This window comes from Maniola jurtina, chromosome 19 (genome assembly GCF_905333055.1).
Source record: "Maniola jurtina chromosome 19, ilManJurt1.1, whole genome shotgun sequence".
Lineage (NCBI taxonomy): Eukaryota > Metazoa > Arthropoda > Insecta > Lepidoptera > Nymphalidae > Maniola > Maniola jurtina.
The window spans coordinates 1,804,630-1,822,946 of record NC_060047.1 but is presented as its reverse complement, the minus strand read 5'-3'; the positions used below and the strand labels follow the sequence as shown (position 1 = coordinate 1,822,946).

The following is an 18,317-nucleotide window of genomic DNA, read 5'->3' as shown; positions in this document are numbered from 1 at the left end:
GTGAGAACTTATTTTTTTATTATGCACTAGAGGATGCCCGCGACTTCGTCCGTGTGGATTTAGGATTTTAAAGATCCCTTGTGAACTGTTTGATTTTCCGGGATAAAAAGTTGCCTATGTCAATAACAGGGACGCAAGCTACCTCGGTACCAAATTTCATACAAATCGGTTAAGCGGATGGGTTTTTAGGAATCCCGTGGGAACTCTTTGATTTTCCAGGACAAAAAGTAGCCTATGTCCGTCCCCGGGATATAAGCTAACGCTGTACCAAATTTCGTCAGAATCGGTTGAACTGTTGGGCCGTGAAAAGGTAGCAGACAGACAGACAGACACACTTTCGCATTTATAATATTAGTATGGATTATACCATTTTTGACAAAAAAGAACGTTACTAAGTGACCTATTGATAGATTATGTCCGTTAATTTTATGATTGAAAAAATAAGGTATCAAACTAATAGAAAAATATTTGGTATTTACTCCTATTAATATAGTTTAGTTTAATTTAATTGTATGTAAGTACTTAATTCAATAGTTTGCGTACTAAAAAAATGTTACCATGATAAAACATTGTAATTTTTTAACCTAGTTTTATGTGATAAATACATTATACATTTAAATATCTCCTAAAAACATTCCCTAACTTATTTACTATGAGCTATTTGCATAATCCATGTAGCTTGGCCGGGACAATCCGAAAACGGCGAATTTATCCAGGGGCGTATTCAGAAATTATTTGGGGGGGGGGGGGGGGGGGGGGTGTTTAATATAAAAAAAGGAACACAATATAATCATGGTTTAGTCATTTATATGACATGATTTTTATTTTTCATTGTCTCAACCAGAGCTTTTGATGAAGATGAAGTCAATTGTATTATATTTTCGATGCAGCCCTGCATTGGATTCAATTATTTTAGGAAATATCCTTACTTAATATTATAAATGCGAAATTGTGTTTGTCTGTCTGCTAAGTTTTCACGTCCCAACCGCTAAACCGATTTTAATGAAATTTGGTAGACTTGGGAAACATCCCGGGGAAAGACATAGGCTACTTTTTACCCCGGAAGTTCCTACGGAATTTTAAACGACCGAAATCCACGCGGGCATCCTCTAGTTGAGGAATATTTTTAATGCAGGGAAGTAGATTTCATTTATTTCCTGTTAAGTAAATATTCTTTATTGATATTCGTTTTTAATACACTTGCATATTAAATTTTTAAAAAAATCTGTATGACTAGTGTTTTTAATTCAAATGCTTGACCCGGTTGAGCTACTAGGAATCTTTATTAGGATGCGTACTTATCCTTTTCATTTCTCAGCCTACAGTCATATCGAGTATTCCGTACTTATCTGGTAGTACTAATTGTAAAGTACGACCCATTGCGCCCAGTTGCCCGGCGACTCGGTCGACGACGACCGTTAGAATCTGTCATTTTTATAGAAGTCGTATATATGCGCACGGAGTCGCGACTTCTATAAAATGCTAGAATACTCTATGCGACTTAAAACCATGCCTTGGACATTTGTAACCGCAAGGCAACGCCCAGGCAAGCCTAATGGCATATGCCTTTTATATAATTGTCGCCGATAGCGTCGACTCCTGGCCTACATCAAACATTGTTACATTTTCGTTACACACAATTTATTTTTCGTTAACTAACTTAAAATGTAAACAAATCGCTTTTCGAAAATAACGCCAACCGCTCTCCAAACAACTAAAATGACAGATATTGCTGTCCCTTTCATAATACTCTCCGCGGAAACGAACAGCGCACTAACTCTTGAGTTGCATGAAGCAATTTCAAAAATTTTACTGGAGATTAAAGTAATTTAATCACGAGAATTCTAACTATAGAGTCTTATGATTAAATAATTTAATCTCCACTTACATTTTGTATTTGTTTTGAACATCTAAGCGCAAGTTTAGATCTGTCAATTTAGTTAAGAGATTGTGTATAACAGAACAAGCTACAATAAAACTAACACAACAGAGCACGAAACTTACTCAAAAAAACATCTGTTTATGTCAGCCAAGAAAAAAATAGATTTGTAGGTACTTGTGGTGCATGACACGGGTCTGCCCGCGAAATTCAAATTTAATTTGATTTTTCGCAATTTGTAAATTAATACGACAAAGTAGGCTTATGGCATTCTAATTCCGCCAATGGCAGTATCATCTTCACAGGTTTATATAAAAATCTTTACTTAAAAGGATCTAGTTTGAGAAATTAGCTCTAGTATCGACTATAACTCACAAATTAGACGATACTAGAGCTAATTTCTTAAACTGGACCCTTTCAAGTAAAGATTTTTATATAAACCTTTGAGGATGATACTGCCATTGTCGCAATTTAACTGCAATAAGCCTACTTTGTCGTATTCGTTTACAAATTGCGAAAAACCATATTAAATTTGAATTTCGCGGGCAGACCCGTGTCATGCATTTATTTTTACCGCTTGTCGCGCCGCTATTATCGTCAAGGCCGTGGCCCTGCGGCACGTAATGAAGCATATCGATAGCAACACATGCGATGACTTTCGACTATGCTCTCGTCTTTACTCTAATTAATAAATAATTAATTGAAGATATTATTTAAATTATACATTTCCAATGCTTATGAAAATTTATTATTAAATTATATATAATTTTCAGTAACTGCCATTTTGTTTTTTTTATCCCTCATCCCTGTCAGTAATATCGGAGGATCCAAAGTATTATTATTAGTGGGAGGTCCCGGGTTCGATCCCCGGCAGGGGTTTGGAATTTTATAATAGAATAGAATAGATTTTTATTCAATTAGACTTTTACAAGTGCTTTTGAATCGACAAATAATTTACCACTGGTTCGGAATGCAGTTCCTACCGAGAAGAACCAGCAAGAAACTCGGCGGTTGCTCAAATTTCAATTTCAAAATTTCTGGTCTGGTGGAAGTTGGTTACCATCCTAGCGGCTAAGCATTGTCACCAAGCGATTTAGCGTTCTGACACGATGCTGGATTCCGTGTAGCAACCAGAGAGGTAACTATCTATGAGTTTAATAACTTACCACCAGGTGAGATTGCAGTCTAGGGCTAACTTGTATCTGAATTTAAAATAAACTAAAGTACCTAGTTAGTTTAGCGGGATACAAAGATGGCTTGTATCATGAGATATTTTATATCCCAGAAAATCAGTTTCCGTGGGATTTTCAAAAAAAGCACTATTTAAATTATCATTTTGATTTTGCAAAACGGTCGTCTTTAAGAGGGCTCCTCCGTCACTCGTTTCATACAATCGTAGTTCCAATTTCATTTGAATATTAAGCAACCAAAGTCCATTAAATTTTGCAGACATATTCTAGAAACTAATATCTATGTCTGTGGTTTTCCAGATTTCTGTTAAAATATTCGGTTTCCAAGTTACGCGGTCTTAAAAATTTTCATACAAATCTTTGAGCCCCTGTAATTTTAAAACTACACATCTTTAGAAAAATCTAAAACACCACAGACACAGATATTAGTTTCTAGAATATGTCTGCAAAATTTCATGGACTTTGGTTGCTTAATATTCAAATGAAATTGGAACTACGATTGTATGAAACGAGTGACGGAGAGAGCCCTGTTAATGAGTGATCCTCATTTTTAATGATTGAGCTTCTTTATTTGAAAATATTTTTTTAGGTAGGTATATCCATCGATTTAGATAGTAGGGTATATCATGTGTATTTATGTTCTAACCATCGATGTGGTTCTAACCAACTAACCTACTCGTAATCTGACTGGTCGGGGACTTCGTCTGTGATGGTGTTTGCTGGCGCGTGTGCTGTGCTTGTTTGGAGTGTTTTTTTTGTTAAGAGTGGCTGGTTTTTGTGTTAGTTGGTGCTTTTTGGTGGTGGAACTGACTGGGAAGCGCTCTAAAGGGGCGCCGCGCGTGTGTCGGCGGGCGCCGGCGCAGACGGAGTCCATACTTGTATAAATTCAATAACTTGAAAATATCACAAACTTGACATTGGCTAATCAGAGTAAAGCCAGATTTAAAGAAAAAAAAAAAAAAAGACTGGTCGGACAAATGGCGCGTTAGTCATCCAATCACCAAAAAAATAGATTAAGTATACTTATATTTTTTTAAAGTGCTCATTTGTAATAGACTAATTAGTATTTTAGAGGATCAAAATATAAAATATTGCGTTTTGAAAATCTGTTATCTGTGCGAACGAAATCGCGGGCATCAGCTAGAAATTTCTTCGAAACAGCATTTTCTATTATTTTAAAGGTGACAAAATAATGTGCTTACAGATTTTTTTAAATATTTATTAATAAAATACTTACAAAATAAATATTACAGGCTTATTACTAGTAGGGATGTAGTTGTAGTTTTTATTTTATTTTGTTTAGTTTAGAACTGCCCACAGAATTACACACTCAAATTATGAAAGTTATTTCACAGCTCTCGAGTAACTCAATTTACAGGCAGTCACAGCGTGCACCGATAACAATAGTCGTACAATAAAATACAATAAACCTAAACAAAATAAAGTAATTATAATGAAATGAATACCTACTAAGTTAAATTATCTACTTATTACTCGTAGGGATGTAAATGCCTACATACATATAACGTAAAATCACAGTCGCCTGGTAATCACAATATTGGGTAGGTATACATATATTAGCTAATTCGATAAATCAGGCCTTATTAAAATCCAATCCAACTTTACTCCGATGCTGATATAAATCTGTAACAATAATTTTTATAAGCTAGTATTGCTTCACAGAAGTTGCTACGGTAATTTAACTCAGGAAACTATTGATGCTCAAAGTGTAATAAACGATTTGCTTCTAGAAACTTCTAAAGACCGAAAAAAGAAAATAAAGATAGGTAGGTACGTGTTTAAGCATACGAAAATTTTGATTTTATTGTCTCGCGAGGTGTGAAAAGTAGAGTATTGAACTTGGGGGTAATGCTGACTTTGTCTTGGGCGTCCCTAAATCTCTAACTCGTTTCACTCAGGATTGTAGATTCAACACCCAATTGGGATTTATCCTCCCAAAAATAAATCCCAAGCATAACGACGGATTTTACAGTAACTCCCGAGCGTAGCGAGCCCATGACGTAAGACATTACATTACCTCCATGGTAAATAAACTATAGTTATATCACTGATTAGGTGTCATTCTAAAGATCATATTACCTCTTCTAATAAAATATCCCCTGAAAGGAATCATAACGTTTTACTCTGGTAAATTTTATTAAATTGCTTTATTCATACGCTTTTAAATAAGACGTGAAATTCCAAACAAGCAAATTATGAAACGCGTGGTGGTAGTTGCTACCTAAGCGTGATTTTATAATTGACGTCAGGTAAAAAGAACTCCGATGTGATGTATATACGCTTAGGTATGTATTTTCCATAGAGCGGGAAGCAAAAGGTTGACTGGCGAACCAATAACGCGGCGGCACCATTGATAAATCACACACCGCGCAGTATAAGGTCAGTTTTTAGCGGACGCCAACTATAATTTTAAATGAAACAAAACATCCAAGCAAAATATTTTATTCAATAAAATGTTAGTAACATATAATGCAGCTTAGCTTTTTAGAATCTATTAAGTACTTTGTATTAAGCTAATTTATTCACAGATATATAAAAGCATTAGAAAACTTTTAAAGTTTTTAGGTACAACATGAACAGCAAAATAATTATTCTCATGCCTTTTTAAAAACATGGCAATAACTAGGTATCAGAAAATAATACTCGTAAACCGAGGGGGTTATATCGATACAAAGTAATATAAAGAAAACTAACAGTTCAGACATTATTTTAAAAGGGATTTCGTAAGAAAATTATAATATTTTTTTTGTTTCAAACAGTAGGTATTTTAAACAACAAAAGAATATTTGGAGAGGGTTTCGAATCCCCCGCGATTCTAACCTGGTTACAGCCCTGTATTATAAAACAGAAATTCATAATCTTATAAACTAAACACACAATTATGTGCTGGGAACCCAAATCAATTGATTACCCCATCAAATACAAAATTTTACAGACGATCTAATTTATTAATGCCCTAACATCAGTCACTTGTTACTATCATATATTTATAAACTGTATTTACAGCCAAAACTAATAGTAATAGAATCAATCTGTCTGTCATAATATGTCGATAAGTTACCAAGCAATGTTGTTCAAGCATGAGCCTCAATAGCTCAACCGGCAAAGGAGTGGACTGAAAAACCGAAAGGTCGACGGTTCAAACCCCGCCCGTTGTCGTACCTACTCCTAGCACAAGGCTGATGCTTAGTTGTAGAGGAAAGGGGAATATTAGTCATTTAACATGGCTAATATTCTTTAAAAAAAAAAAAAATGTTATTTGTCAACTATTGTATGGTCGTTCTTGACAAATAACAACGTTGCTAAGTTACTTACTCGTAGACCATACAATCGATAAATTTATCGAAAGGAGATCATTCTAGCTCCATACATTTTTGGGCCTTTTCTGAAAGTGCCGGCCAACGAAAAAGAATAGTACGGATCGTTAGAACTATCCATTTGGAGTAATAGTTAATATGGCAGAAAAGTTGTAGGATTGCTCTGAACCAAGTTATACAAGGTCGAAGATTCGTCATTTTCATACATTTTATTGATTTCTAAAAGTGCTGGGAAACATAAAATAATGTTAGATATTGCTAGAACTAATGATTTGAAGCAATTGTCATTATGACCCGAAGGCTGTGGGGCCATTATATGTCGTGTTATACAAGATATACAAAAAATTAATATACTTTGTATAATTAATTGTAACCGATTTTATGATTTTGTTACTGTTCTGATTGTTTTATACGAATTTGAATACACGTACAATTATTTTGACTCCCACGAAGTGCTGGATCAGCTGCAATGTGGACAAAATTCGTTTATACATACCTGGATTGTATGCGGCCTTGTAATACTAGGTGATCTCATCCAGCCATCTCCCAAACTTCTGCCACTGGGATATCTCCGGCGAGCTCTGTGATGAATACACTATTTGGTTATAAGTACTATTCACCATAGTAACTACGGGCTTGCTTCAGTCGATAGCTGCCCAAAGCAACCTGCGTCGATTTTTCTGTGAATCTAGGAAAGTCATTGAACGGAGGATGTTGGCTTCCATAGCCTGGAAATGAGCTCTCCTTCTATTATAATTACATATTGTTTTTGATAACAAGTTCTGCTGAACTGTTTTGCTCACTGGCCGTTCATGGATTACGTCAAGAAAATCACGTGCATGCACGTTGTTGTCTATCAGAACATGATAGCCGTTCAGCAATGCTGACAAAATCCTGAAATAATCGATCATGTTACTTAATGTCCGGTTACAAATCCTGAATAACCCTGAGTAAACAAAAATCTCTTCCAAAGCGGTCGTTAATCATTTACATTATCCAGCAGCAAATGGTAAAAAGTCTAGATTTATTGGCTTCGTCAGTAGTTAGCTGGGTTTTTACTGATGTTTTGTTACTGGCATTTGTGGACTTAACCGCACACCTCAAGAAAGAAAGATTACCTCATGATTGTTTATGGTATCTCTAAAACCATGGACTAAGATAAAAATCCAGTAAAAATCTTCTATATCATTTAAAGTATCATTTAAAATCTAGGCATTGTAAGTTGCTGCAGCGTGTAGATTATTGTTCCATCGCAAAAAATATAAAGGCTTTTAGTGGTTTCGGAACTTGTGGTTAGGGTATGATTTTCACTGAAAAAAGTAATTAGTGCTTTTCTGAAGATATATGTACACGCCTGTATCTGTCTGTACATGCCCTTTATAGATAGCCTTTCTTTCTTGAGGCATGCGGTTATGTGACACAAATGCTAGAAACAAAATATTTAAATGAAACCCAGCTAATTACTGACCAAACCGATAAATCTAAGCTTGTTGATGGCTGGATGAGATCACCTAGTATTACAAGGCCGCATACAATCCAGGTTTGTATAAACGAATTTTGTCCACATTGCAGCTGATCCAGCACTTCGTGGGAGTCAAAATAATTGTACGTGTATTCAAATTCGTATAAAACAATCAGAACAGTAACAAAATCTTAAAATCGGTTACAATTAATTATACAAAGTATATTAATTTTTTGTATAACTTGTATAACACGACATATAACGGCCCCACAGCCTTCGGGTCATAATGACAATTGCTTCAAATCATTAGTTCTAGCAATATCTAACATTATTTTATGTTTCCCAGCACTTTTAGAAATCAATAAAATGTATGAAAATGACGAATCTTCGACCTTGTATAACTTGGTTCAGAGCAATCCTACAACTTTTCTGCCATATTAACTATTACTCCAAATGGCTAGTTCTAACGATCCGTACCATTTTTTTTCGTTGGCCGGCACTTTCAGAAAAGGCCCAAAAATAATGATCTCCTTTCAGATAAATTGTTAGCTAATTTCGATCATAACAGCGTTTAGCGATCAAAATTGAGAATTGATCAATCTTATCTTATCCTATCGTTGCTTACAGCAACGTTGTTATTTATCAAAAGTATTGTAAAACGTGTATTTGCAATAAACAAATTACGATTATGATCATGAATGTTGTAGTCTGTTTGACAAATGGCACTGTTGCTATGACTTATCGGCAGATAACAGATAGATTGATTTTATTCATTTCGGACATAAGTTTGAACTTATCGACACAGACATATTAATCGATTAGAAAATTTCAGCCGGCCGATAATAACATGATTTTGGTGCAAGGGCTAAAAATATGAACAACTGATTTAAATTAGATACACTCTACAACTGTTATATTAATTAATTTATGAGTTTATATGTAAAACACAGTGTTTGATGGATAAACCAATCGACCCTGCTAACTGCACCGACACGACTAACAAGCGGTATCGCAACAAACCAACATACAATGGTATACACATATTTTTACATAAAGCACTATTTCGATTTTCGCTGGAATGATGGAAATGCGTTTCAAATATTTTCAACATTTCAAATTCATAGTCAACAACAGCCATTAAAAGGAAGTTGGCGAATTTGGACCCAGCATTTTTGAAAACCGTTCAGGTTCGGAAATTATTTATTTTTAATAATATATTTTGGAGTATTTTTCTGTGTAAGCCTGATATTTTTAGAAGATGGGGACCAAAAATATAAATATTCACAAGTACACATTACAAATAATCGTTACATGGCAATACAAGTGAATATCTTTTTTCTCCCAACTTTATTTGATAGACTTTGATGAAGTTTTTCGTAAGACTGGTATACTTGAACAAGCATGAGAAATTTGATTCGTGAACGCCCACGGCCCTTGAGGCCCACGGTTCTATTAGTTTGGGTCTAAAACTCTATGGAATTCGCCAATCTCCTTTCAGCTTGTATGAAACGCATGGATGATGGCTACAGATGACACAAAGTCCGATGGTGGGTGGTGATGTATGCGGGTGCCGCGACGCCGCCGGCGGTCTACTTACAGTTTGGAGCGCAGGTCGGATGTCCCAGCGGCTAATTGTCAGGATGGCTCCTCGAAACTAAAACAACAATTTCATGATCAACCCATTTCCGACCCACTACTGAGTACAGGTCTCCTTCAGAATGAGAAGTTTAGGCCATAGTCTGCCACGCTGGCCCAATGCGGATTGGCAGACTTCACACACCTTTGAGAACATGGAGAACTCTCAGGCGTGCAGGTTTCCTCAGGATGTTTTCCTTCACCGTTAAAGCGAGTGATATTTAATTGCTTAAAACGCACATAACTGAATAGTTAGTGATGCGTGCCCGGGATCGAACCCCCGACCTCCGATTAGGAGGTGGACGTTCTAACCACTAGGCTATCACAGCAAACAAAAGTTTAAACCCGACTACAATCGTCTTAATAAGCGCTGAAATATTATAGTAAAACTAGCTGATGCCCGCGACTTCATGCGCGTAGATATAGGTTTTTAAAAATCCCGTGGAAACTCATCGGATTTCCGGGATAAAATGTAGCTGGATTAACACATGTTAATCCAGGGTATAATCTATCTCCATTCCCAGGAAAATCCGTCCGTTAGTTTTTGCGTGAAAGAGTAACAAACATCCATACAACCATACATACAAACTTTTGAGTTTATAATATTAGTAGGATAGTTTTTCTGTCGCTTGGTATATTTTAATGTTGTAGTACATTTCTATTCATGAATTCGGAATTTTCTCCTCTTTCATTTGACATTTCACTCGATACTCATACATCTTTGATTTTCCGGGATAAAAAGTAGCCTGTGTTAATCCAGGGTATAATCTATCTCCATTCCAAATTTCATCCAAATCCGTTCAGCCGTTTTTGCGTGATTGAGTAACAAACATCCAAACATCCACACTTTCACATTTATAATACATATAATTAGGATTATTATGACTGACCGCATGTTCATGGCGTTAGAGTTTCCAGGCTCGAGCTTGTACCCCAGACTATTGTAGAACTTCACGAGGTGGTCCTTGCAGTCCAGAGACATCTTGTAGCAGCCTAGCGCCTGCGCCAGGAGGGACACTGTCACCACGATCCTGGGAACAATAGCACAAGCTTTACGCTTAGTTGGAGGGGAAAGGGGAATATTTAGTCAGCATGAGAAACTTGGCTAATATTCTAAAAAAAAAGAAATACATTTTAGGTACTTAGGGTAAATTTACTTCTTTAAGCAGGTTACATTTATACCCTTTTTAGGGTTCCGAACCTCAAAAGGAAAAACGAAACCCTCATAGGATAACTTTTTTGTCTGTATGTGCGTCTGTCAAGAAAACCTATAGGGTACTTCCCGTTGACCTAGAATCATGAAATTTGGCAGGAAGGTAGGTCTTTTAGCACAAGTAAAGGAAAAAACCTAAATCTGGAAACCACAAAAAAAGTTAAAATGTATTTATTCATCAGATAAAAAAGTGAAAGCCTATCACGCAATTAAAAAAACTTTCACAGAATTAAAAATCTTTCGACTTAAGAAATTACATCCATAGGTACCTACTTGATTCGCCTTCATTTGCCTAAATATTATAAAATATTACAAAAGTGTGTTTGTTGTATGCATCGAAAATGTAGTTAGTACTGTTTTAAGGTGAACGGACACTTATCCGGGCCGAACGCATTGAACGAGCCGAACGAAAAGAATTTTAGAATTCTCTATATGAAATCTACTTCCGATTCGGACGATTCGACGCGGGGAAGTGTGCGAGGTTTCATGAGATTTGATCTCATGAAACCTCGCACACGTGTGCGTTCACCTTTAATAATAAATGCGACTCACAATTTTCCTAATTGTTTCCCTCTGTACGTGTCATTCACAACAACGTCTTCAAGTCGGCCTCGCTGAAAAATACAATAATATCATTTTATAATGAAATTAGATGTATACAAAAAAAAATTCAAAAAAAACCTGACTTCACAAACACTAAAAACTAAAAAGTAACAAGATAAAGTTAAAAACTAAAACCCAACTGCGATCATCTTAATGAATGCTGAAATATTATAGCAAACATGTTTTTCTGTCGCTTGGTATATTTTAATGTTGTTGTACATTTATATTTATGAGCTCAGAATTTTCTCCTCTTTCATTTGACATCCCACTCGATACTAGACTGAGAGGATCGCAGTCGGGTTTTAGTTTTCAACTTTTTAACCCACGACCCAAAAGGAGGGGTGTTATAAGTTTGACGTGTGTATATGTGTATCTGTGTGTCTGTGTATCTGTGTATCTGTCTGTGGCATCGTAGCTCCTAAACTAATGAACCGATTTTAATTTTGTTTTTTTTTTGTTTGTAAGGTGGCTTGATCGAGAGTGTTCTTAGCTATAATCGAAGAAAATCGGTTCAGCCGTTTGAAAGCTATCAGCTCTTTTCTAGTTACTGTAACCTTCACTTGTCGGGGGTGTTATAACTTTTTATTTACACTTGTTACTTTTTCTATAAAAACACCACACATACATAACGCATGTGCACGCGAATATGAGCATTTAGGTGCTAAACCACTTACGGCCTTTGACTGTACATGTAACTTACCACTGAGCAATTGTGTATGAACTTCTGTTCAATGGTGAGCGTGGCCGCGCCGATGATCTTGGAAATCCGCTTGTCTTCTATCACTGTGACGTAATATCCGCCCGAAGCCTTCATTTGCGTGAAGCGCTCTGAAATTAAAAAAAAAAACGGGTCATCGTACAAGATATTTTAATATGCAACACAGCAAGTTAATGACAACAGCGCCTTCTATAGGTGTGTTTTTTGTTTTGTTTTTGTTTTTTTTTTTTAATTCCCCTTTCCCCCCCAACTGAGCGCAAAGCTGTGTTAGGAGTAGGTACGACGGGTGGGGTTTGAACCGCCGACCTTTCGGAATTCAGTCCGCTCTTCAACCGTTGAGCTATTGAAGCTCTAAATTAGTGTGATTTAGTAAATTAATTATTTTTTCGTGAACACATTTTAATTTTTTTTTTTTTGTGATTTAACCACAAATTCTCTGTTTTCGGATTTATTCAAAGGAATATGAATATATGTCGGTGACACTGACATACCAAATTTCATGATTCTAGGTCAACGGGAAATACCCTATAGGTTTTCTTAACAGACACGACGGACAGACAACAAAGTGATCCTAGGTATAAGATGTTGACTTATTGACTTTTTGTGCATAGCGAAATAGGGCGAAATACTAGTCTATGCATATATAGCCCAATAAAAATCTACGCAATTCACTGTCGGTTTATTATAAAGTAAGTATAAGTATGTACCCATTATGTACCAATAATGATAAGAAAATTGATACCTATGTACTTACACCATAAGTGTTTCAATTTTATCATCAGAAATGACACATCGCACTCTTAATTCATTAACTAAGACCATTAACGATTAAACAAAAAAGCCGTTGCCGTTAGGCAAGTTTAAAAGCCTCAATAGCTCAACGGTTATAGGAGCGGACTGAAATCCGAAAGGTCGGCGGTTCAAACCCCACCCGTTGCACTCTTGTCGTACCCACTCCTACCACAAGCTTTACGCTTAGTTGGAGGGGAAAGGGGAATGTTAGTCATGATTCAAATGGCTAATATTCTTTATAAAAAAAAAAAAAAAAACATTTGATGAGGAAAAGGGATTCTCGCAACTGTGAAGTACGATGTGGTAACCAAGATAATGTCTCACACTGGGGCTGGCATATAGGACACCTATAAAAGTCCTTGCCTCCTGAAAAAAAAAAAGCCTCCTGAAGGCGGAGGTTCGATCCCGGGATGGCACCTTAACTTTCAGATTTACGTGCGTTTTTAACCGACTTAAAAAGAGGAGGTTCTCAATTCGTCAGAATCTTTTTTTTTAATTTTTTAAAATTAAAGAGTCTCACACGATTTTTAAAAACCTAAACCCACGCATTCGAAGTCGCGGGCTTCAAGAGTAGGTAATTTATAAAATGATGTAAAAGTAAAAAATTCTTGGGCATGCACTAATTAGCAAATAACTTAAAAATTGCAACATTGTTAAGAACATAGAGTTACATTATTACTTCGGTTAAGAACGTATAATTGGCTTATAGTACTACAGGTAAAATAAGACCATTAATAAGCAAATATAAGCGTTTTGCGACAAAATTTGTCATCAATGAAACTTTGTACTATTATATAAAATAAATACATCGGTGAAAATAAATAAATTAACTTTTATTTCAGGCCATTAGACCCATAATTTGTGTTAGTATGACAAATCACTTAAAGTATGTTAGTAGGTACTTATTTCTAGCTTAAAAACTAATTCTATAACTAAAAAGCCTCTTGGCGCCTATGTGCGCACTCCCCCCCCCCCCCCCCCCTCCCCCCCAGCACCTCCAGAGAGGACTATCTAGTTTCCTGGCCAATGCGCTGAGAAGAGTGTTGGTACTACTCATTAGCCTGCGCATCACGGACGTGCGTCATTATAACTTCTTCACTTCTCTTCTCTTGGCATTTGTATATTGTTTCCTTGCAAATAGAAGAAAAGTACTATACAAATCTTGGCTGAAAAAGCAATAAGCACTTCGTAAACGAAGTCTGTGCACCTGGTGAGGGGTTTTCCCCGCTGTAAGGTCGCTATTCTAGCACCTTGTGACCCCAATGTCTATTGGTTTATTCCAACTCGTAACATTGACAATAATTTACAGCATTTTTTTTATTCACTATAGGCAAGCGCTTGACCACAATCACACCTGATGGAAAGTGATGATGTGGCCTAAGATGGGACGCGTTTACCTAGAAGATGCCTATTCACTCTTGTTTTAAAGATACCCAGATTGTAATTGGTAGCAAACAAGCATACCTACAAATTCTTGAGTCTAGGCCATTCCTTTCTCTAAATAAAATTACTATGCAGAATATTATGTTTAATAACAAAAACAACCTTCCACAGTAAGTGAAGTAAACAGTCACTACTATTTACTGATTCACATTAAGGTAATTACTATGCATTACATGACATATATTTCATATAAATTACACTGAACAGGAAGAAAACCAGTTCCAAATGTCATTATACTACACCTATACTAGTTTAAAAGGTCAAAGCTTGATGTCAGATGTCCTTTCTTTATATCCTTATACATATAGTAGACAAGATTATATTTTTAATTTATTAGATACTAGCTGATACCCGCGACTTTGTTCGCGTGGATGTAGGTTTTTTAAAATTCCCGCGGGAACTCTTTGATTTTCCGGGATAAAAAGTAGCCTATGTGCTAATCCAGGGTATAATCTATATCCATTCTAAATTTCAGTCCAATCCGTTCAGTAGTTTTTGCGTGAAGGAGTAACAAACATACACACACACACACACACATACAAACTTTCTCCTAGACTAGGTAATGCCCGCGACTTCATCCGCATGGATTTTAGGTTTTTAAAAATCCTGTGGGAACTCTTTGATTTTCCAGGATAAAAAGTTGCTTATGTTGATCTCTGGAATGTAAGCTACCTCTGTACCAAATTTCATAAAAATCAGTTAAACCTGTCATTGTACCTGAACATCTCTAGTATACATATATTTAGATATAAGATTGTTAGGTAAATTTCAATTTTAAACAATGTAAGACAATGAAAAAAAAGACAGACACTGTTGCATCACACTAATATTATAAAGGCTAAAGTTTGTGTGTATGTGTTTGTGTGTATGTTTGTTACTCCTTCACTCAAAAACTACTGGACGGATTTGGCTGAAATTTGAAATGAAGATAGATAATATCCTGGATTAGCACATAGGCTACTTTTTATCCTGGAAAATTAAACAGTTCCCACTGGATTTCGAAAAACCTAAATCCACGCAGGCATAGGCGCGGGCATCGGCTAGTTTATAATATTAGTATGGAGGTCGGAGCATAATGTGGATAAAAAGATGTAAATACTAACCATCAAATTGTTTCCTGGTGATATTGCCCGTGCTAGTTAACTGACTGAGCAGTTGCAGGAAGCCTTTATCAAAATCAGCTCTCTGTAGGGGCCTCACCACCATCCAGTCCTCGCCGGGCCGAGCCGCACTGATCTGGGGACTGAACCGAGCCGGACTCCGTCTGAAGTCCAGCTTCTGAAGAATATCTGGTTGGTAGAGGTACTCTGAGTTTGAATCCTGGAATCAATATGTTTATTTAACCCACAACACCAGTCAAGTCTTGCACATGAAGGGCTCTGAACCATCGTACGTAGAGTATAACACTTCTAATTTTTTTTAATTTTCATGGTGGCCATTTTGAAATATGCATTCTGTAAAAATTTCAACTTTCTACCTAGTACAGTGCAAAAACAGACGGACGGATGGACAGTGGAGGCTTAGTGATAGTCCCATTGGCACCCTTCAGGCAAAAACAATGAAGAAATTGCATTATAGGTGTCTGGGCTAGATATCTAGATAGTAGCACTAGCTAAGAAATGAGCTTCTTTTAAAATAGCAAGCAAACGAGCAGGTGGTTGCACTTGATGTTAAGTGATTACCACCACCTATAACACAGGTGTATAACTTATTTAAGGCATCAGTGGTTCAACCTAATTTTTGGATGTATTGAAGATCCAATAACATTTCCATTGAAAATCCTTATGGGATTGTCAATGCGTTGCTGGCTTTTCAAGAATTTAAATATAATACTTACCTCATTACTAAGGCGCTTCTCCAAACCCATGATGAGCGTGAATCCGAGAAAATAATACTATGGAGAATACTTTTATAGAACTCCTAGCTATTCCATTATTAAAGAAAACCCCCCATAGAAGAGTGTACACACGGGTAACAGAAACAAGAATGCCTACTATAGTCTATTCTACTTTTGTTCGCGTGGCAGTAGAGGAATGTCGCGGTCAATTTCAGCTTATTGATTGGTTGTCAGTCAATGTTGTTTAAAGATTTGAATTGCGAAATAAAGCCATTGGTCTGCCACAAGTCCACAACCGAAAGTCAAACAAAAGTGAAAGTAAAATCCGGTAAAACTCCAACAGTATAGGCACACGAGTAGCTATCTAGGTATGTCGATTGTCGGTTGTCGACAAGTCTACGTGTAGGTAAATGTGTTCACCAGATTTAATAATAATATGTAAATCACAAGTTACTATAATATATCAAATATAAAAGTTTTATTATGGTTTAAATCATTAAATTGATTGATTTACGATTTGTATTTTGTCATTTGCTCTTTATGTCAATTGTCATGTGTCAACTGTCGTCGGATATAATGACAGTGTCATGTCAAAAGTGTCAAAGCCATGTCAAAACTATTTTTTTTTTTCGCTCTCGTCTGGCTAGGGCTTTACACTGATTAGCCAATGTCAAGTTTGTAGTTATTTACAAGTTAGGGAAACTATATTTGTATAAGTATAGACTTCGTCTGTGCCGGCGCCCGCCGACATACGTGTGGCGCTTCTTACGAGCGCTTCCCAGTCAGTTCCACCACCAATAAACACCAGCAGAACACAAAAACCGGCCACTTCTAACAAAAAAAACACTCCAAAAAAGCACAGCACGCGCGCCAGCAAACACCAACACAGACGAAGTCCTTGTCAAAACTAAATCAGTAACATAAAACCTAAAAGCCATTTTAATCCTATGAGATCCACCCATACCCAGTGAAGAAGAGATCCTATGAGAATATAACCTAATCATTCATCCATGAAGCCACCAAACAAGAAAAAAAAAAAAAAAGCTCAGAAAGAGATACAGTCCGACAAAGCTCTTTTGGCGCGTGGCCAAAATCGGAACTAAAGCTACCTTGAGAAGTGTACCTACTTGTTGCTTGTTGATAGTTCATAGTTCGCTGTATCGGCATAATCAAGTGCCAAAAAGAGTCTTGTCGGTTTGTCGGACTGTATTGGGGCTGTATGATCCGTATGATCACAGATCAGTCATTTAACCACAGGAAAAAAGGAGCTTGTCATTGTCAATTCAACATTTTCTGACGGTTTTCTACGTATGACCCAGACTTGCAAAGAGTATGTAGAATGTTCTAATCACTATGCAGACTTGTTCTCACAGAACATTATTACCCTAGGCGGGTTTGACAATTTGACGTCTGGGTTGCTAGTTCAAATAATTATAAATATTATTTTAAACATATTTTATTACTAAATGGCAACCCAATTTTCTAATTCGCTCGCACTTTCAAACCCCCAAAGCCGGACCCATTATTCTATAGACAAGTTGACGGCAAAGACTACAGTTGGTTGACGGCCCCTGCTTGTTCTTGTCACAAGCATCCAGTGCAAGCATCGTACACCTGCTATCTACTGGCTAATATTACCTACTTACTTACTAGTAACTAATACTGGATAATAAGCACCTAACTACTGGCTACTTTATACAGCTCTTGCACTATCAGCGGAATCTAGTGCAGGCCGATCACAAGAAGTAAAAAAACCGTGCTTTAACCTACCTACCTGCCAAATTTCATGATTCTAGGACAACGGGAAGTACCCTATAGGTTTTCTTGACAGACACACGACGGATGGACGGACGGACAGACAGACAGACAACAAAGTGATCCTATAAGGGTTCCGTTTTTCCTTTTGAGGTACGGAACCCTAAAAATCAATGAGTTCCCACGGGATTTTAAACAATCTAAATCCACGCGGACGATTATTATTAATAAGGCACGACAAGTACTATCAAATACAACTACCACTACGAACAACCGTGGTATCATTGGATAGACTCAAGCCCGCTTACATGCTCAACGAGGAAGACACAGGCGCAAGCACAGAAAAAACGTCTACAATGGAAACGAACTCGCCGACACCGGCGCCTGCACCTCCCTACAAGCGTAGGGAGGTGCACGTCACAAGAAGCGGCCGCGTCGTGAAAAAAGTGGTA

At 36.7% G+C, this 18,317-nt stretch overlaps 1 protein-coding gene across 3 annotated transcripts in view; it reads right to left on the bottom strand.

Annotated features, from left to right (window-relative positions):
- LOC123874790 (probable glucosamine 6-phosphate N-acetyltransferase) overlaps nucleotides 1-16,641 on the bottom strand; it is a 59,168-nt gene extending 42,527 nt beyond the window's left edge. The window contains exons 1-7 of one of the 3 annotated variants that reach the window (XM_045920288.1): nucleotides 16,111-16,641; nucleotides 15,377-15,593; nucleotides 12,021-12,148; nucleotides 11,270-11,331; nucleotides 10,395-10,535; nucleotides 9,467-9,523; nucleotides 4,328-4,713 (exon numbers count right to left, since the gene is read on the bottom strand). In XM_045920288.1, the coding sequence (XP_045776244.1) occupies nucleotides 9,505-9,523; nucleotides 10,395-10,535; nucleotides 11,270-11,331; nucleotides 12,021-12,148; nucleotides 15,377-15,593; nucleotides 16,111-16,140 (597 nt within the window). In that variant the 5' untranslated portion in view covers nucleotides 16,141-16,641 and the 3' untranslated portion in view covers nucleotides 4,328-4,713; nucleotides 9,467-9,504. Of the gene's footprint in view, nucleotides 1-4,327; nucleotides 4,714-8,651; nucleotides 9,524-10,394; nucleotides 10,536-11,269; nucleotides 11,332-12,020; nucleotides 12,149-15,376; nucleotides 15,594-16,110 lie in introns of those variants that run through there. The other 2 variants (XR_006798011.1, XM_045920287.1) reach the window with 2 other exon arrangements.
- Between the last annotated feature and the right edge of the window lie 1,676 nt (nucleotides 16,642-18,317).